The sequence below is a fragment of the Lolium rigidum genome, chromosome 6 (genome assembly GCF_022539505.1).
Source record: "Lolium rigidum isolate FL_2022 chromosome 6, APGP_CSIRO_Lrig_0.1, whole genome shotgun sequence".
Taxonomy (NCBI): domain Eukaryota; kingdom Viridiplantae; phylum Streptophyta; class Magnoliopsida; order Poales; family Poaceae; genus Lolium; species Lolium rigidum.
In genome coordinates this window covers 117851821-117873706 of record NC_061513.1, presented here as the reverse complement: position 1 = coordinate 117873706, position 21886 = coordinate 117851821, and the positions used below count along the sequence as shown (strand labels likewise).

The 21886-nt window shown below is 44.8% G+C and overlaps 1 protein-coding gene across 1 annotated transcript; it reads right to left on the bottom strand.

The window, feature by feature from the left end:
- Positions 1-16700: 16700 nt before the first annotated feature.
- Positions 16701-19515, bottom strand: LOC124665200 (pentatricopeptide repeat-containing protein At3g57430, chloroplastic-like). Its single transcript, XM_047202621.1, has one exon. It carries the CDS (start codon positions 19448-19450, stop codon positions 16916-16918), a length of 2535 nt encoding a protein of 844 aa, XP_047058577.1. The 5' UTR covers positions 19451-19515; the 3' UTR covers positions 16701-16915.
- Positions 19516-21886: the final 2371 nt, after the last annotated feature.

Below are 21886 nucleotides of genomic sequence, written 5' to 3'. Positions count from 1 at the left end.
GCTCCCAAGTCACATAGAGCAGTTTTAACATAATTATTCTTAATAGAACAAGGAATAGTAGGTATACCTAGATCGCCCAACTTCTTTGGCACTTCGCCATTGAAAGAGTAATTAGCAAGCATAGTGGAAATTTCCTCATTGGGGATTTTCCTTTTGTTAGTAACAATATCTTTCATATACTTTGAATAAGGAGGCAATTTAATAGCATCAGCCAAAGGGATTTGCAAGAATAAAGGTTTCATCCAATCACAGAATTTATTATAGTGTTCTTCTTCCTTTGATTTTAGTTTCTTAGCAAGAAAAGGCATTTGCTTTTGTACCCAAGGTTCTCTTTCATTACCATGTTTCTTAGCAATAAAATCTTCTTTAGTATACTTTTTATTTTTATCATGCTTGTCAGGTTCATCTTCAACCTCTTCTTTATCAGAAGCATCATTCTTATCATTATCATTATCATTATTATGTTCATTACCACTTTCAGTTTCAGCATCGGAAATAGAAATACTATTAGGATCATTAACAGGTTCAGAGGATTCTACAATCTTTTTATGTTTCTTCTTCTTCTTTTTCTTAGAAGGAGCACTAGGTTCAATGCGTTGAGAATCTTGTTCAATTCTTTTGGGATGCCCTTCAGGATATAGAGGATCCTGGGTAGAGACACCACCTCTAGTTGTTACTTCATAAGCATGTTTCTCTTTAGAATTATTTTTTAGCAAGTCACTTTGCACTTTAGTGAGTTGATCAATTTGAGTTTGAACCATTTGAAAATGTTTAACAAGCATCTTAACATCATTGGAGGTTCTCTCCACAATATCATGCAAATTGCTAATAGCTTGAGAATTTTCCATTAGATGATTCTCTACTCTCATATTAAAATTTTCTTGCTTAACAATATAATTATCAAACTCATCTAAGCATTGAGCAGGAGGTTTTGAATACGGAATATCTTCCCTAGTAAAGCGTTGAAGGGAGTTTACCTCGATCATGGATGAAGGGGGAATTATCTCACATATATCTTCTATGGGAGGTAGATTCTTCACATCTTCGGATTTAATACCTTTCTCCTTGAGAGACTTCTTGGCTTCCCTCATATCTTCATCATTCAATTCAATTAAACCCCTCTTCTTCAATATTGGCGTTGGAGTTGGTTCAGGTGTATTCCAATCATCATGATTTCGGCTTATTCTAGCCAATAATTCTTCAACTTTCGTCTGAGTTCTTTTCCTGAAAACACAACCAAGCACAACTATCCAAATATGCTCTAGATTCAATGGTTAGTCCACTATAAAATATATCAAGTAGATCATTCTTCTCTAAATCATGTCCAGGTCGAGCTCTGATAAGAGAACAAAATCTTGCCCATGCCTCAGGCAATTTCTCTTCATCTCCCTGGTCAAATCTATAAATTTTCTGTAAAGCAATATGTTGAGCACTAGCAGGAAAGTACTTTCGAAAGAAAACATCACGCAGACTCGACTTGGACTTTTAATAGAACCAGGAGGCAAATTATTATACCAAGTTTTAGCATCATCCTTTAATGAGAAAGGAAAAATTTTAGCGACAAAATAAGTACGCATCTTGACATCATCAGAAAACAAGCTACTCATAGAAGAAAGTTCAATCATGTGCTCTACAGCACTTTCTTTTTCAGTACCACAAAAGGGTGCTTTCTCTACAATAGCTATATGAGATAGATCAAGAGAAAAATCATAATCTTTATCCTTAATGCATATAGGAGATGTGGCAAATTTAGGATCAGGAGATAGCTTATGTCTAACAGTATATTGTGTGAGAAACTTTTTAATTTTTTCTTGCATCAGCAGTAGCATTGCATCTATTAATAAAATCACCATTAAGCTCCACATAATCTTCATCAGGATCATCACTAGAATAATCAAGTTCAGGTGAAATAACAGGTGTAGTGGCATTTTCATTAGGAGTTTCAGCATTTTCAATTTGTCTAGACCTAGCAATTGTAGCATCTAGAAAGGATCCCAATGAACCACTATCATCAAGCACAGCAGAAACATTATCAATATTATGAGAATTTTCAGATTCAGTAGACGTACCACCAAGCGAAGCTTGTGGCGGTGAAACAAGTTGACTTATCACAGATGGTGAATCAAGAGTAGCAGAGGTACTCAGAGTTGTACCTTTTCTTGTAGTGGATGGTAATATGGCGACTTTAAGATCGCGAGTTTTACCCATGATGGAGAATTTGCAGCGAACAATATCAATCCAAGTGAACTTCCAAATAAAGCTATGTCACCGACAACGGCGCCGTAAAAATAGTCTTGATGACCCACAAGTATAGGGGATCGATCTTCGCGGGTAGTATAACCCAATTTATTGATTCGACACAAGGGGAGACAAAGAATACTTGAAAGCCTTAACAACGGAGTTGTCAATTCAGCTGCACTGGAAACAAACTTGCTCGCAAGAGTTTATCAAGTAGTAACAGCTTTATAGCAAGTAGCGTAGTGAAATAACAGACAGCAGAGTAACAAAGACAAGCAAGTAGTGATTATAGTAAACAGCAGGATTAAAATACTGTAGGCACGGGGACGGATAACGGCGTTGCATGGATGAGAGAAACTCATGTAACAATCATAGCAGGGCATTTGCAGATAATAATAAAACGGTGTCCAAGTACAAAGCAATCAATAGGCATGTGTTCCAATTATAGTCGTACGTGCTCGCAATGAGAAACTTGCACAACATCTTTTGTCCTACCAGCCGGTGGCAGCCGGGCCTCAAGGGAATCTATCGGATATTAAGGTACTCCTTTTAATAGAGTACCGGAGCAAAGCATTAACACTCCGTGAACACATGTGATCCTCACATCACTACCATCCCCTCCGGTTGTCCCGATTTCTGTCACTTCGGGGCCATCGGTTCCGGACAACGACATGTGTATACAACTTGCAGGTAAGATCATAAAACAATGAATATCATGATGAAACAATAACATGTTCAGATCTGAGATCATGGCACTCGGGCCCTAGTGACAAGCATTAAGCATAACAAGTTGCAACAATATCATCAAAGTACCAATTACGGACACTAGGCACTATGCCCTAACAATCTTATGCTATTACATGACCAATCTCATCCAATCCCTACCATCCCCTTCGGCCTACAGCGGGGGAATTACTCACACATGGATGGGGGAAACATGGCTGGTTGATGAAGAGGCGTCGGTGGTGATGATGGCGATGATCTCCTCCAATTCCCCATCCCGGCGGAGTGCCAGAACGGAGACTTCTGGCTCCCGAGACGGAGTTTTGCGATGTGGCGGCGTTCTGGAGGCTTTCTGGCGACTTCCACTTCTCCCCGTGCGTTTTTAGGTCGAAGGCAATAAATAGTCCGAAGGAGGGCGTCGGGGGCTGACCGAGGCCGCCAGACCATAGGGCCGCGCGAGCCCCTCCTAGGCCGCGCCGGCCTATGGTGTGGGGCCCTCGGGCCCCCACCTGGCTTGCCCTTCTGGCTCCGCCAATATTCCGGGAAAATAGGACCTTCTGCATAAATTCCGAGGATTTTCCTGAAAGTTGGATTTCTGCACAAAAACGAGACACCGTAACAGTTCTGCTGAAAACAGCGTTAGTCCGTGTTATTTGCATCCAAAATACACAAATTAGAGGCAAAACAATAGCAAAAGTGTTCGGGAAAGTAGATACGTTTTGGACGTATCACGTATAAGGCAACGAACAGCGACCAATCGCGTCTACCTGTCAAGTCGTCGAACACCTTGTGTGCGTGGAGGTGGGGCAGATTTGACACCGCATTTTGGGACGCGCTGGCAAAGCGGCGAAACGGCCGACGAGAGTGCCAGCCGCGACGACGGTGTCAACTCTCAGAAGAGATCAGCCATCGAAACGGCCTGCAAATCCAGCGGCGGTGGAGGGGTAGGAGGCGCGGGAGGGAAGGCGCGACGAGAAATAAAAGACGTGAACCAACGGTTATGGAAATAGTCGCCGACAGGTGGGATCTCGCCTCGCTTTTCGTTGTGTCCAGCGTGCCCGGAGCATCCCCTGTGGGGCGGGGATGGGCTCGGGGCGCCGGACACCATATCAAGCCACGTCGGACAAAACGAGGTATTGGGGCATGCGGCTGGGAACTTTGTTTGTTCTACGCGCCCAAATTCCTTTGGGGGACACGGATGGAGATGCTCTAACGGCGCGATCCAGACGGATCAAAAGCATCTGTTACACGCTCCAGCGGCTAGACACAAAATAACCATAGCATTCGCAAAGACGCAAACGTGAACCAAATATGCGGCAGTAATACATCTGCCGTTTTGGCATTGTTGCCCCACCCTCCTCCTCATTTAATGAATGCATGCCCATGCTGATCATTTCTGACCACACAAAAGGTATCTTTTTCCTCTCTTATTTTTAATTAATGCATGTGTGGTCAAATAATGGGCCTCTGCCGCTGGGAAAGGTGCTGATGAATGCAGACATGTGATCAATTTTCATGTCCGCGACCAACGTAAATGAATACAAATTGTATTTAAAATGCGTCAGGTCGCTGGAGATGCCTTTAAAAAGATAGTACGTCTGAAAGCTGGATCAGCCGTCGAGGCATCATTTGATTCATAGCGTAGGAAAGCAAAGGTTCATTGGTTTGTCATGTTTAGTAGATTATATGCTAGCATAGGAACTCTCATAAACTATTGTTTGATTCTCATGAAGAAAAACTCAAGGTTGTCATCAACACTGAACAGTATGTAGGATTTTTTCCATGAGGTTAGACCTCATGCGAGTCTTCCTGTGAAATTGCACTATGGAGTCTTACGGGAATATTTCTACCACTATGCAATCCTGTGAATCAAACACCATCCAAAGAAAAAAAAACTCCACAACATCTAAATCTTATAAAATTCCTATGAAGATCCTATGAATCAAAGGAGACCTGAATGGATCTCCGTGTCGCGGTGACGTGATTAGTAGCGCATCTTCCTAGGCATGTTCCCCAAAACCGTAGTCAAATAGATTTTTCAAATGATATAGTTTCAAGTTTCATATCAGATTGTAGCGTGCGCCTTCTCAAATATTACAAAACTGAAGTACAAATGAACCTAGAAAAATAGCTTGGGTCCAACATCGACGACTGCTCGACCTTGTTGATGGCTCCCAAGTGCATGAGATCAATTGTAGTATTTTTCAAATAGAAAGATTGTCGAACCCACGAGGAGCTGAAGGTATTGGTTAGCAGAAATAACAAAAAAGAAGCAACAATGAAGTAACGCTTTTGGTGTTTTAGGTATATAGTTTGCAATAAAAATGAAGTGCGGAAAGTAAATAGCAAATAAGTAAATGCTCTTGATGAGAGAAAAGCTCAATCCTCTATGCAGCAAGAGGACAATCTCAAGTGTGTGTATTTATATGAGATTAAAGTTTCCGAGGGCGGCATGGATTCACTAGCATCTGAGTTCTAAACAACATTGTAAATATTTTGTCAAGTTTTATTCAATTAGGGGCGGAACCTTAGTTAGGTGCAGCCATAAGCATGTGCAAATACACCCCTTATGATGGATCCTAAAGCCATTTTCATGTGCAAGTATAGGAATCATTAAGACATAAATGTCCCATCATAGCCATAAGATTTAGGGTTCCCGAAATAAATTCCTCTAATGCAACTCATAGTGTTGGAAGACGGTTTCTATCATTCCGACATGTCCAACACTAATGCATTACATCAAAGTGTAGCCCTATGATCCCATATAGGTGAAGTAATATGCAGTCGATGTTCGCATAAAACCATCATACAACAACATAAAAAATAGAAAACTTGACGAAATACTCATTGCAAATCATATAGAATCATAGCCAGATCATCCTATGCCCTCAGGACGTGGGGAACTACTCACAAGTGTTAAACATGATATGGATCAGAGGCATAATGGTTACAACACAATCTGAATATATAATCTTCCCACCAAATAATGACAAAGTACCAATCACGAACATGCAATAGCACTAAAAACAATATCCGTGGTTCAATTCAACACAAACTATGAGGGGGATGACGTCGATCTCATAGATGGAGATGGTGGTGATGATGGTGCTAGTGGAGATGTCGATGGAGATGCCTCTTCCTAAGGCAATGAGGAGTGGGGATGTCGATGACGTCGACTTTCCCTTCACCGGAGGCACCGGTGCAGTAGGATCTGCCCTCTCCCGGAGTAGGAGAGGACTTTTGCCTCCGCCGCCTCAATAAATCTCAGGAAAAATATGGCTTAGATTTTTGAGCGAAACAGAGTGTCTAGAATAAAAGGGGCCCGGGGTGACGCTCGAGACACAAATGAGAATGGGTGGCGTGGCCTCCCTGTCTGGCCGCGCCACCTGGTGCCGTTCGCACCTCGTGTCCCCTCTCGCGTGATTCTTTCGCTCACGGGTGAAAAACTGATCACGTATTTTTCCCTTGAATTTTTGCGATCTAGAAAGTCCTGAAACAAATAAATACGAAAAAGTAGGTTTTCTGCCTCCCATGAATTAAATACCAAAGAAGGGGACTTTGTAGGAAAGTCCCAGAAAATCATCTAAAAATGCATAAATAACAATTTATGAAGGCAAATAACAATGAAAACTAACCATATATGTAGCAATAATGATGATGCAAAATGCACGTATCAACTCCCCCAAACTTAAACCTTTGCTCGTCCTCGAGAAAATAAGCGAATAAATCATAGCATGCATCAATGAGCTTATGGTTGATGAAGGAAATACGAGCATTGTATCATCAACTTATGCATATTCAATTGTAAAGAAAGATTTCTAAACCAACAATCATATAAATATGAAATTCATAAATAGAAACTCTAGCAATTACCTCTTACCGTTTGAACAAGATCAACCATTGCATGTTGGACAATTGAACAATACTTTATGTGTGTCTATAAATATAGATCACGTCTTTGCTTGGTCTTTTACCAGCTTGTTTTTCTTTACTCCATCTTTGTACCGAAGATAAACTCTCATAGAACAACTAGTTACAAGAAGAGGAATTGCTAAATGACAAGAGCATGAACTTTGATGTTCATCAAACACTTTTCTTTTTTCCCTTTTCATGATCAGTTAATAGTCTTGCCCCTTAGTAACTAGTATAAACCTTATTCAAGGATCTTTCAATCATGTCATATGCTTTACATCCACCTTTGTCTTTCACTTTCCATGGCTAACCGAATCCTCGGGTGCCGATCTTTTCATTCACAAACTTGTTGGAGCATATGTATTGAAATATCCATGACATCAATTTACCCGTTGATTACGAAGTAGCACAAGAATATCTCATACTTCCTTGTCATCTCCTCTTCCTAACTGTTTGTCCTCCAAGACCACATCTCCAACACAACTTCAATGTATTTTTATTTTTCTTATAATATTTAGTATTGCCTGCATGGATCTTTCCTTTGTTGCAAGCCATACTTACAAAATTCAATGTGTGTCCAACATGTTCAAGTTAATTAAGCTCAAGATAAGATGTGACTAAAATTTCTAAATATGAGGAACACATATGCATGAGTGTTACCCATAAATCTCCATACAAAAGAATCATGGATGACACCATACTTCCAATTTTATTAAAGAACATTTGACCAAAGATAGATGATAATGCTCTAAGAGCTCTCCAAACTATAAGAGACTTGATACTACTAGATAAAAGCAAAAAATCGAACTAAGATGACGAACTAAAAATGATATGATAAACTAAAAAAGCATAAAAAACTTGATATAACTCCCCCAAGCTTGAGTGTTAATGTAGCTCTTATTTCTCCTCTTGATGCTTCGGGTCACGATGTTCTTTATGATCGCGAAGCAAAGTCATCATGAGGTTGTAGGCTTCCTTGAAATCCCGAGTACTCTTGCCAAGGTCCTCCCAATTCTTCTCTTCTACTCTCTCATTGCTTGGCCTCCAATCTAGGGTGGATGCTTCTTCCTTTCACTACTATAGATGGAAAACATGCTGCAGGCGCACCACCATATCCCATGCACTGGTGGAAACTACCGCCGGCGCACCCTTATCCGCCGCGCCAGCGAAGAAGTCCTACTGCCGGCGCACCAGGCCACGGGGTGCGCCGGGCATAAGGGTGAACCAGGTCCTCAAAATCTGAAAATCAGGGCACCCCTTACTGCCGGCGCACCACCATGTTAAATCCTTTGAAATGACCATGTATTATGTCATCTAGTTTTAGTGAAAATTGAAAAACATGAATTTTGATATATTATGCAAAATGGCATTATATTTCGGTAAAACAAGATTTTTGGTTGCATACGACCTCCGATGAAAAACTTTTTTATATCAAATCTATCTACGCGAAATTTCCTATCTGAATTCAGCCACCTACGGTCGTTTAGACAAAAATTGGATTAGGCAAATTCAAAATAGAAACAGGACTTTTTCAACTTTTAGATTTTGATGAAAAAAAATAAAAAAATATTACCCCCAACGCACCACCATATTGGTGCGCCGACAGTAACCTAGGCTATATATGCCAAACCAGCCCGGCGCACCTTCTCTCTCTTCTATTTCCCCATCTTCTCCTTCACTTGTCCTCCTCCTCCTCTCTTCCTCCCTCTAGCCACCGTCTCTTCTCCTCCACTTTTCCCCCTCTTCTACCTTCTTACCCCTCTAATCCCTCCCTCCGGCGAGCACCTCCTCAAGCTACTCACCGGAGCACCTCCTCAAGCTACTCACCGGAGCACCTCCTCAAGTATCTCACCGGCGTGCACCTCCTCAAGCATCTCGCCGGCGAGCACCTCCTCTCACCCCGGGTCCGGCGAGCCTCTCGATGACCACCTCCTCTCACCCCGGCGACCACCTCCTCCCACAGTGGCTACCACATCCTCTCTGTAAGAAGATGGCCACAGTGGCGGTGGTACATCTCCCAGGGCATGACCTAGAACTTGACCGATGACCTAGAACTCGACCGACCTGGACCTAGATCTATATCTAGATCTGCTTTTTTGAATCCTGGAAAAAATACCGTCGGCGCACCAGGCTGGTGCGCCGGGGATAAATCGAGTTACCGCCGGCGCACCATCCTCCGGTGATAAACCTTTACCACCGGCGGGCGCTGGTGCGCCTGCAGTAGTGTTTTTTGGTGCGCCAGCAGTAAGCCTTTTCCTAGTAGTGTTTGCTTTGTCCATGCGATGAAAATTAGCAGCAAGATTTCTGTAGGCCATGGAATTCCTTCGAGCTTTCCCACCAGTACTCATGCGAGCAGAGCACCTCAAGTTCTTAGGAGGCGACACCACTCTCACTACAGCAAGAGGTATAGGAGGGGGTGAAGCTTTCCCTTAAACTCAGCGTTGGTGATGTACTTGTGGTCCTCTTCTCCTTCTTCTTGTTCATCATCTTCTTCTTCTTCCTTCTGATCCTCTGTTTCCTCCTCATCTTCATCTTCGAAGGAGTCCCTCCTCCTTCTCCTCCTTCCCATGGAAGAGCGTTCGGAGGAGTCTTCCGAAGACATAGCTAAGGTTTTTGATGGAGACAAATCTGAAAGACAGGGTAGAAAACAATGTTCGCTCGAAAAAGACTCGATGCGAGATTAGATCGGCAGAGGGGGGTATATATTGATAAGTTTTAGGTAAAATCGAAGAGTTTGAGTCAAAAATGAGTCGAAAAGGAAGTCTGAGGTGCGAACGAGCACGGGTGGTGCACGACCAGAAAGTTGGGCCGCGCCACCTGGCCTATTTTGCTCCTCGTGACTCCGTTTTGCCCAAATCTTTCGCGAATCTTCCTTATTTTGCAAAAAAGTAACTATCCTGAAATATGAAAAGGTTATGAGATCGCTACGTACCAGATTTCGACTTTTATTCGTTTCCGGTGTCAGGCAGAAGGAAATTCTCGGCGATGATATCTTCCGGAGCCCGAAGATGTAACTCCTCCATGTTTTCAATGAAGTTTTCTCCTGCAATATAATGTTTAAGACGTTGTCCATTAACAACATGGGGCTTACCCTTGTAATCTCCATGGAGATGGATGGCTCCAGAGCGATACACCTCATGGACAACCAATGGACCTCGCCATCTTGATGCTAGTTTACCAGCAGAGAACTTGAAACGAGAGTTGAACAATAACACTCGGTCTCCTACTTTAAATTTCTTTCTCTTTATCCTTCTATCATGCCAAATTTCAACCTTTTCTTTAAACAACCTCGCACTTTCATAAGCTTCATTTCTCCATTCATCTAGTAAATTTATGTCTAGGATTCTCTTTTCTCCCGCAGTTTTAAAATCAAAGTCAAGTTCCTTAACGGCCCACCTAGCTTTGTGTTCTAATTCTACAGGTAAATGACAAGCTTTTCCATAAACCATTCTATAAAGAAATATTTTCATAGGAATTTTAAAAGTAGTTCTATAAGCCCATAATGCTTCATTAATTTTAGTTGGCCAATCAGACCGGGACTTATTAACTATCTTTTCCAATATAAGTTGTAATTCCCTATTTCTCAATTAAACTTGACCACTAGTTTGTGGGTGATATGGAGATGCTACTCTATGATTAACACCATATTTAGCCAAGGTTTTTTCTAAAAACTTGATGAATAAAGTGAGAACCACCATCAGTAATTAAAAATCTAGGTACTCCAAACCTGGGAAGAATAATGTCCTTCAACATCTTTATTGCAGTAGCATGGTCGACACTCTTTGTCGGAATTGCTTCCACCCACTTAGTGACATATATAATCCACTGCAATCAAAATGTGAGTATGCTGCGTTTTGGAGGCAGGAAATGACCACATAAACTCAAATCCCCACACATCAAATGGTTCAAGAGGTAATGTGTAATTCATAGGCATTTCATTTCTCTTACCAATATTATCAACGCGTTGAAATTTATCACAACCTTTAATATAAGTAGCACAATCTTTAAATAAATTAAGCCAATAAAAACCAGATTGCAATACCTTTGTGGTTGTGCGGTCTCCCGCGTGGTGACCTCCATAAGGACAGTCATGGCAATCTTTTATAATGCTTTGTTGTTCAAACTCAGGCACACAACGTCTAATAATACCATCAACTCTCTTCTTATAAAGAGAAGTATCATCCCAAAAGTAATGTCTAAGATCATAAAAGAATTTCTTTTTTTGTTGATAGGTAAAGTGTGGTGGCATAACTTTCCCAACAATAAAATTAGCATAATCAGCAAACCAGGGGAAGCTACTCTTGCACTAGACACATTAATTTGCAAGTTTGTTCATTCGCAAAGCTATCATTAATAAGGATTGGATCATCCGAAATGTTTTCCATTCTAGACAAATGATCAGCTAGAGGATTATCTTCACCCTTTCTATCATTAATATGTAAATCAAACTCTTGCAATAATAGAACCCATCTAATAAGTCTATACTTAGAATATTTTTTATTCATAAGATATTTAATATCAGAATGATCAAAGTGCACAATACCTTTAGAATATAATATGTAAGGTCTAAACTTATCTCAAGCAAAGATCACAGCTGGAAATTCTTTTTCAGTAGTAGCATAATTTCTTTGAGCACCATCAAGAGTCTTACTAGCATAATATATAACATTTAATTTCTTATCAACTCTCTGTCTCAAAACAGCGCCTACTGCATAGTCACTTGCATCACACATAATTTCAAAAGGTAAATTCCAATCAGGCGGTTGAATTATAAGAGCACTAATTAAAGCATTCTTTAAAATATTAAAAGACTCCACACAATCATCATCAAGAGAAAAAGGAACATCCTTTGCAAAAGATTAGTAAGAGGCTTTGATATTTTAGAGAAGTCCTTCATGAATCTTCTATAAAACCCAGCATGCCCAATGAAACTTCTTATACCTTTAATATCCCATGGATATGGTAGCTTCTCTATGGCCTCTATCTTTGCGCAGTCCACTTCAATGCCTCTTACAGAAACTCGATGACCAAGGACTACACCTTCCGTAACTATAAAAATGGCACTTCTCCCAATTAAGGACTAGGTGTTGATCCTCACACCACTGCAGAACTTTGTTAAGATTGAATACACAATTATCGAAAGAGGTGCCAATAGATAGAAAAATAATCCATAAATACTTCCCTAATATTTTCAATATAATCAGCGAATATAGCATTGATGCATCTTTGAAAAGTAGCAGGAGCATTACATAAATCAAATGGCATTCTTCTATAAGCAAAAGTACCAAAGGGACAAGTAAAAGTCTTTTCTTGATTATCTTTGTGCACAGGTATTTGAGAAAAAACAGAATAACCATCAAGGCAACAAAAGTGTGAATGCTTAGATAATGTTTCTAACATTTGATCAATAAAAGGTAAAGGATAATGATCCTTACGAGTGTATTTATTTAATTTTCTGAAATCAATACACATCCTATAACTAGTACGCTGAGCAACAAGTTCATTTTCATCATTTGTAATCACATTTGATGTGGGCATTACCCTTCGGGTAACCCATATTATGTTACCTCTTACGGCCCAACCACGGGGCCATGAAGATCATCATCCATCATAGCAATATTTGATTTAGGGATGAATTTTGAAGAATATGATACCTCGTTGGCTTTTGCCAAGCACTTGGCGTTGTTGTTGGAGAGGTTCTCATTGGGGATTCAAAGAGAGATGTGGAGAGATTAGAGGTGGTGCAAGTGGCAACCACTTCACTTGTCATTTCTTCTTCATCTTCTTCATCCCAAGAAGAATACTCCTCTTGAGTCATCAACACAAATTTAGAAGGCTTCTTGTTGGTGGAGTCTTCTTGACAAAAGGCTTATTTTGTGTGGCCTTGGACTTATCCTTGGGGACAATTTTGCCACTGTTGTCTTCTCTATTCTCATATGGACACTCGACGACAAAGTGGTTTTGGTTATTACAAGTGTATCATGTCCTCAACCTTGGGCCACCAATTTTTTTGACCACTTGAGTCTCTTGTTTGGTTCCCTCTTGACTTGAATTTAGTCGGGTCCCTTGATACTTTTGATCCGGATTACAAATTGTAGTACTAAAGCTTTTTTCCCTGGAGACACTAGGTTATCGGATCCACAAGAAGATCGCTTTTGGTGTAAGATCACTTAGGCAAGATTTCTAGTCTTTGTTTAACTCTTGTCTTACTCGACCAATATTTCATGTGTTTGGTTGGGTATAGATGGTTGGAAATAGGCTTGGGCTTGAGGTTTTCTCCTGCAGCTATGCATTAGTAGAAAGACAGGTGAATGAGGTGATTCAACAAGAATGATCACACTTAGCATGTCACCATTTGCTTCTCCAATCTTACTACGTAGTCAAAAAAAAAGGGTACATGTGGACTATAGAATACTCAATAATATTACCGTGAAAAGCAAATTTCCCATTTTCATGGTAAATGAACTAACAAATTTTCCATTTTCATGGTGGATGAAGTATTGGATGAATTAGTATGTACCAAGTGGTTTTCTAAGTTAGATTTGAAAGATGATTATTACCACAATAGTTGAATCTGATGGAGGCCAAGACCGTTTTAAGGGCATGTTTGGATTATTGCCAATGCTGACCCTACCAAAATATTGGTCAGCCTGTGAGATTTGGCAGTCGTTTGGTTTGGTGCCAAATAATTGGCTCGCCCAGCTCACCTACGGCGCGCCAGTGCTATTCTCGCCAATTTGCGGGCGAGTCTGAGGGCGCCGCAAAGCTCCGCCAAAATTTTGGCACGGCGGCTGTGTCCTTTGCATGGTTGGTCCCATCTACTTTTTCTCGCTAATATGTGGTGCATGCAGCCGGCTAGTACTAGTCCGTCCTGTAATTAGTAAGAGCATCTCCAGCAGGCGCGCTATATCGCGGCGCGCTATACCTCCGATTCGGCGCGCTGCAAACCGATACCGCGCGCCGTAGGGAATTCTCCCCCGCCGGGTGCGCCATTTTGCAGCGCGCGTTGGCGCGGTAAAATGTCACCTCCGCCGGACGCGCCATTTTGCAGCGCGCGGGCGCGGCGCAAACAACAAACACCCGCAAGTATGCATCCAACTAGATCAAACAATATATAAAAATTCACAAATAAATTGTACCATCCAAATACAATACATTGTTGACAACAATACTTCACACCAAATACAACACGTCCAACATACAATAATACAACATGATTTTCAGACAATACAACACAGAGTTTACAAACAAATACAACAAATATGCAACTATTGTTGTCCATTCCAATTCCACCATTCTTCCATGAGATCTTTTTGAAGCTCATCATGTGTGTCGTTGCACCGAATGGCATGGTATGAGGCAATGAATCGGGCAATCCTATGTGCGGATCTCCTCACTTGCACGGGAACCCCCATCAAGTCGTAGTGGGTATGATCCACATCTTTTCCGTGATCATCCTCTATAATCATGTTGTGCATGATTACACACGCGGTCATGATATACCAAAGGCATTCTTGATCCCAAAATCTAGCCGGTCCTCTAACAATGGCAAATTGGGCTTGCAAAATCTCAAATGCTCTCTCTACATCTTTCATAGCCGCCGCTTGTGCATTGTGGAATTGGGTTTGCTTCTTACCTCTTGGTTGAATAATTGGCTTCACAAATGTTTGCCACCTTGGATATATGCCGTCGGCGAGGAAGTAGCCATAGTTGTACTTGTGGCCATTTGCTTCAAACTCCACCAATGGACCTTCCCGCATTGCAAGTCTTGTCATTAGTGGTGACCGTTGAAGAACATTGATGTCATTGCAAGATCCGGGCATTCCAAAGAAAGCATGCCATATCCAAGTCTCTTGGTCGGCCACCGCTTCAAGTACTATAGTGGCATCCTTCTTGTAGCCTTTGAATTGTCCATGCCATGCCGCTGGACAATTTTTCCAACCCCAATGCATGCAATCAATAGAACCAAGCATACCGGGAAACCCCCGGTTGGCGTTGATCTCCAAAAGTCTTGCCGTGTCTTGAGCATTGGGGGCTCTCAAGTATGTGGAGCCAAAGACATTGACAATTGCAACGACAAAGCGCTTCACACACAAGATAGAAGTGCTCTCTCCCATGGCCAAATGATCATCAATAAGATCCGCCGGTATACCATATGCCAACATACGCAAGGCGGCGATCACCTTTTGATATGTGCTATGACCAAGTTCTCCGGCGGCATTCCTCCTTTGCTCAAAGAAGCGATCATATTTGGTGACCTCCGTTGCAATGTGCTTGAACAAGTTGAGACTCATCCGGAAACGCCGCCGAAAATAGCTTTCGGGAAAATCGGATTCTCATTGAAATACGACCGCATCAACTTCTCATGCCCTTCAATCCTTTCTCTCCACAACTTTTGTCTACCGAACACCGATCCACCAAATTTTGGCCTCTTAACGGCGCGGTATGCTAATAGTATAGATATGTTCTCCTCTTCTTCTTGGTCGAACTCGTCATCCGATGAATCATATGACGAACTCTACAAACATATGTATAAAATTACTTCACTATGAACTATTGTGAGCAAATGGAGGCCGGCCGGCCGGTGGAGGTTCATACCTTCCGAGCAAATGGACGAGCACCATGGGCGCGCCATGTTGCTAGCAAGCTCAAGGATGACGAGGACGACATGGTGACGCCTGCGCGGAGGAGAACGCGACGGCGGCGCGCCGCGGAGAAGGAGTGCCGAGCGCAACTTGTCGCTGGCGGCGGTGCGAGCGGCACAGGGCGGCGGAGCGCCCGCTGCTGGCAGGAGGAGGTGCGGGCGGCGCGGATCTACGGCGTGGCGGCGCGCAGAAGCGGCGGTGGCCGCGGAATCGACCGGCGGCGGCTGGATTTCGCGCCGGCGGTAGGTGGGGAAATGAGGGCGCGGGCGCGGGGGAGAGGAATTTTCCAGCCGTTGGCTTTTCGCGGTTTGGACGAGCGTTGCCGCGCGCTGTAGCCGACGCGCCAGATATGCCGCTCCCTTTTGTGCAAAACGCCGCGCGCCCTAAATTTTTTACAGCGCCGCGCCGTATACCGCGCCTGCTGGAGCGCCGCATTTCCTCCCGCGCGCGCTATATCGGACGTTTTTATGCCGCACGGCCTATATAGCGCGCCTGTTGGAGATGCTCTAACCCTGCCTCGCCTAATTAGCATGCATATGTGTTAGGTAGTCTAGTACTCCAAGCACGTATCAATGAAAAGGAACAGCAGTGGCATGCCATTCTTCGGTGATTCGTTGTCTTCATTTTTTGCAAACAATTTTTTTTCTCTTTAAGCACATCATATTTAGTAATAATCTACATATTTTCTAAGATATAGTTACTAGATGTAGAAAATATTTCAGGAACTAGTATGCACAAAATCAGTGCAAACCAAACATGGTCTAATTTTTGCCAAAATTTTGGCAGTAGGATGGCTACAAACCAAACAACTACTACCTACCAAAATTTTGGTCATGCCGTTGCATTGGTCATACCAATTTTTTGGTGCCGCAAGTTTTGGCTCAAACCAAACATACCCAAAATACATCATGTGCGACTACTAGCCCATTCTCCAACACGGATGCCGGCAACTATTTCCCCAACGACAACTTCTTCCCTAACATCGACGACATCTTCGACGACATATCTCTCTCCAACAACACCGCCAAACGTGAATAGCTCTTCTTTCAAAACGCCCCATATGTGATCTTGTTTCACCTACTTAGGATCATGCTTCAAACACTAGCTGTAGCAATCTGTTTAGACTTGCTTTTGTCGTTTGATCTCTATGCTTTTAGTCATGTTTTATTTACTGTTTATATGTTGATCAGAAAATTGCTTATATTTCCACCAGGTAGTAAAGATTACAAGATTCGTTTAAGTCGTCTACTCCTCGAGGATCCAAATTTGAAGTTCATTTCTTTGTTTTGAAATTCACAAAACCTCTAGTCATACTGAGTTATTCACAGAAGAATATTTATACGGAGTAGCAATTTCAGAAAGCCAATATGAGTGAATATGTGACGCGGATGTCTAAGCTACCAATAGTCCCCACATGAGCAATTGCCATCACGGAAATGGTGGAACCTCCTCACGTCCCTCAGCACGATCTCCCGCCCAACCATCCTGGACATGAACTTGGCGGCCTCATGGCAGTCGTTGCACACCCTCAGGTTCTTGGCCACCCTGATGGTGGCGCCGGCGGGGGCCCTGAGCAGCCCGAAGGCGATGGCGAGCTTCTCGCTGTGGTACCGGAGCATGGCCGCCTTCTCGGCCTCGTCGACGTCGTGGAGCACGCACGACGTGTCCGGCACGTACCCCTCCCGACGCATCCGCTCCCAGAGCGCGTCCATGTGCGCGTGCACCTCGGCGCTGGCCGGATGGGAGGACTCGCCGGCCATGAACCGGTGGATCGCACCGTCGAGCTCGATCCAGCTGCAGCCGGGCTCCTTGGCGACGCCCCGCTGCCGCATCCTGCCGCGCACCGCCACCGACTTCTCCCACATCCCGGCGGCGGAGTAGATGTTGCAGAGGAGCACGTAGTGGCTCGCCTCGTCGGGCTCCAGCTCGAACAGCCGCTCGGCGGCGATCTCCCCGAGCGGCACGTTCCGGTGCAGCCGGCACGCGCCGAGCATGCTGCTCCACGCCGAGACCTGATGTTGCCCCGGCTCCATGGAGCTGATGATGCCGTAGGCCTCGTCGAGGCGTCCGGCCCGCCCGAGGACGTCGACGACACAGGCGTGGAGGTCCGGCGTGGGCTCGACGCCGTGGTCCCTCTTCATGCCGTGGAACAGCTCCAGGCCACGGTCAACCATGCCGGAGTGGCTGCAGGCGGCTAGGACGGCGATGAAGGTGACCTCGTTGGGTGTCGCCTCGCCGCTCACAGCCATCCGGTCGAAGAGCGCCACCGCCTCGTCGCCGAGCCCGTGCATCCCGTAGGCCATGATGAGGACGTTCCAGGTGATGACGTTCCTGCTCGGCAGCCGGTCGAACACCGCCCTCGACAAGTCCAGGCAGCCGCACTTGGCGTACATGTCCACCAGCGCACTGCCCACGGCGATGTCTGATTCCAGCGCGTGCCTCACCGCGTACCCGTGGATCTCCTTCCCCCTCGCCGGCGCCGCCAGGACCGCGCAGCCCGGGAGGAGCGTCATCAGGGTGATGTTGTTCGGCATGCACCTCTGTCCGTCGACGTCTTCTTCTGCTTCCATCGATGGCAGCTGCATCTCTGTCACAAGCTGAAACGCCTCGGTGACAAGGCCCTGCACGACACAGCCGGTGATGAGGGTGTTCCAGGAGACGACGTCGGGGAGGTCGATCATGTCGAAGATCCTGCGCGCGACGTCCATGTTGCCGAGGCGCGCGTACATGTCCATGAGCGCGTTCTGCACGAACCGGTTGCCCGCCATGCCGCGCTTCACCACGTACCCGTGCACGCCCTCCTTGCCGGCGAACGCCTCGGAGCGCGCGCACGCGGGCAGCACGCCAGCCATGGTGGTCTCGCTGGGCTCCACCTCCATCCGCGCGAAGAGCTGGAGCGCGTCCTCGTCCATGCCGGCCTGCGCGTAGCCGCAGATCATGGCGTTCCACATCCCTAGCTGCCGGCCCGGCTCCGGCACCATGTCGAACACCCTGCGCGCGTTCCGCACCTGCTCGTTGCCGGCGTACATGTCCACCAGCGCGCTCGCCACGAACGAGTTGGCGGCGAGGTCGCCGTCCTTGAGGACGACGGCGTGCACCTCCCTGCCGAGGGAGACCATCTGCAGCCGCGAGCACGCCGGGAGCGCGCTCGCGAACGTGACGCCGTCCGGCCGCACGCCGGCCGCCACCATGCCGTAGAGCACGTCCACAGCCTCGCCGCAGCGGCCGCCCTGGACGAGCAGGCTGACCATGGAGTTCCAGGTGACGACGTCGTCGGGCGCGGCGGTGCGGAAGAGCGTCTGCGCGTGGTCGACGAGGCCGAGGCGCGCGTACATGGAGAGCAGCGCGTTGAAGGGGAACCGCTCGCGGCCGTGGTCGAGGAACCCGTGTTTGAGCGCGAAGGCGTGGGCCTCGCGGCCGAGGCGGTGGTCGGCGTCGGCGAGGTGGGAGCAGGCGAGGAGCACGCTGACGAGCGTGAAGGAGCTGACGGCGTGGCGGGGCTCGGCGAGCATGGCGCGGAGCGCGTCGAGCGCGTGGGCCCAGCGGCGGAAGAGGCAGAGCGCGGAGATGAGGGAGTTGTATGAGACGGCGTCGCGGAGCTCGGGGGGCGTGGCGTCGAAGAGCGCCAGCGCCGCGGCGAGGTCCCCGCAGCGCGCGTAGGCGGTGAGGAGCGCGTTGGCGACGGCCGGGGTGGGTTGGTGGAGGAGGTTGCGGCGTAGGGATGCTGCGTGGAGGGTGCGCGCGGCGCGGGCGTCACGGAGCGCCGCTGCGGACTTGATGGCTGGTGGGAGCGCGAAGTGGTCGATGGAGGCGGAGGATGCGAGGGAGGAGAGCGCGCGGAGGGCGGCGGCGTGGTTTCCGGCCGCGGTGAGGGAGCGTATGGTGGTGGAGGTGGGAGGCGGGGACGCCGGTGGAGCCACGGTGGTGGCCATGGAGGAGCGAGCTGAGCTGACCTGAGGGATTGGTCAGCTGAGCTGAGGAGCGATGACTGTGGAGAGCTCGGATAAGCTTTTCTTCCTCCAGTTTACAATTATTTTTAGATACAATAGCCACAATAGTGAAATTTAATTCCGCACATGGGAAGCATATGCCACCGATTTTTTTCAAAAAAATGTTAAAAAATACGAATAAATTTTTTCTCGCTTACGTATCAATATTTTACGTCCGTATATCAAGTCTTGCGAAAAATCGATATTTTTATGACTTATGTGAAAAAGATAAACAAAATATTTCGTACACAACTTTTTTTAAGCAAAATTTGTCTTTTTATAGATGACACTCAAAATGTCGGTTTTCTGTGAAAACAGTTTATGAAGTGTAAAATTTCGAGATGTATCAGCTAAATTTTGTGTTTAAATTTTTCAACATTTTAAAAGTGCATTTAAAATGAAGTTTTAAAAAATAAAGTTTAAAAACTGAAAGCATATGCTCGTGGGTGCCAAAACGCCACTCCCTCATTCAATTCAGCACATGGGAGTATATGCTCCTACCACTAGAAAAATATTTTGAAATGTTAAAAAATCCGAACAAAAATTTGCTCGCTTACGTATCAATATTTTACGTGCGCACATCAAGTCTTGCGAAAAACCGACATTTTTTGTGACTTGTGTGAAAAAGACAAACAAAACATTTCGTACATAACCTTTTTAAGAGCAAAAATTGTATTTTTTTTTTACAGATGACACTTAAAATGTCGGTTTTCTGTGGAACTAGTTTATGAACGTGTACAATTTCGAGATATATCTACTAATTTTTTTGTTCTCCTTTGGTTTATGAACGTGTAGAATTTCGAGATGTATCTAGGAGAAGAAACATACACGGAGTTTTGAAGTGGGCTGGGACTTGTCTGTGGCGCAGATAAAAGCAGCTGTGGAGGAGCAGTTTGAGTGATCTACTAATCAGAGAATGACCATTTGGTATGGATCCGGACATGACACTGTCCCTTTAATTTGTAAGTCGGAAATTGCAGAATTATTTGATAGATGCAATGAATCAATAACTTTAATGTTCGGTGTGACCATTGAAAGCCAAAAAAAATGAATCTTCTAATATCACGGGTGATGAGCAAAATGATGAGCCGATTCATGCTCTATTCTTTGCTTGGCCGAACGAAGCCTATGCAGGGGAATATGAGGATGATGAGCCTGTTCAATATGAGGAGGAGGAGAAGCCAGTCCATGTGAAGACTCCTGGAAATACGCCAGCTGCTATAGGGGTTCGACTAGGAACGCTTGATGTTAACAACTCATATGATGAATAAAATGTGCCGGAGGATGACTAAGATAAAAATGTGGTTCCCACTCATATCCATGATAGAAATTGTCCTCAAATTCAAGACAAGAGCACCTTTGTTGATGGAAAAACTTTTAAGGTTGCCTTGAGACAACTAGCAATTAGAGAAGAGTGGTCTTTTAACACGGAATATAGTGACAAGGAGAGATTTTGTGATGTATGTTCCGATGAAGATTGTCCGTGGAGGATACATGCTTCCAAGTTAAAGGGTTGTAACACTTTCATGGTATGAACCGAACTTTTTTTTTGTAATAAATATTTATTTGGGCACCTCTTATATCTATTTCTGCACTTAGTATATTGCATTATGCATTTCTTATATTGGCATAAGATATGTGCATACTTGTAGGTAAAGAAACTTCCATTTGCTCATACTTGTGGTAGTGCCAACAAAAGTGATAAGAAGAAAGGCAAAGCAAGAATGGCAACTAAGGATGGGATTGCTGATGGGGGATGCAAGAGGAGGTCACACTAAGTGCAAAGGGTCTTAACGAGCAACTGGAAAAGGAGAACAACATGAAATTAGAGTACACCAATGTTTGGAAAGGACGAGCTCGTGCACTCGCTGCTCTAAATGGCACATATCAAGAGAATTTTTAGTTATTGTGGAGCTTAAAGGCAGAATTATTGGCAGCCAACCCAGGAAGTCTATGTGAAATCGATATCAAGACAGTTCGTAAGAAAGGTGGCGATGTGCACTACTTCAATCGACTGTTTGTTGCCTTCAAGTCATGAATTGATGGTTTTCTGGCAGGTTGTAGACCATATTTGGGGGTCTATTCAACCTTTCTTACAGGGAAACACACAACTATTGGTGTTGATGGACATAGTTGTATGTTTCCCATAGCATTTGGGATCTTTGAGAAGGAGAACACTAAAAATTGGGTGTGGTTCATGCAACAACTTAAGTTGTGTATCAGTGATCCAGAAGGCCTCGTGGTCCATACAGATGCATGGAAAGGGTTGGAGAATGCCATCAATGAAGTGTACCCAACCTGTGAGCATAGAAAATGCATGATGCATGTCATGCTGAACTTCAAGAAGAAGTTCAAAGGTGACATACTTGATAACATGTG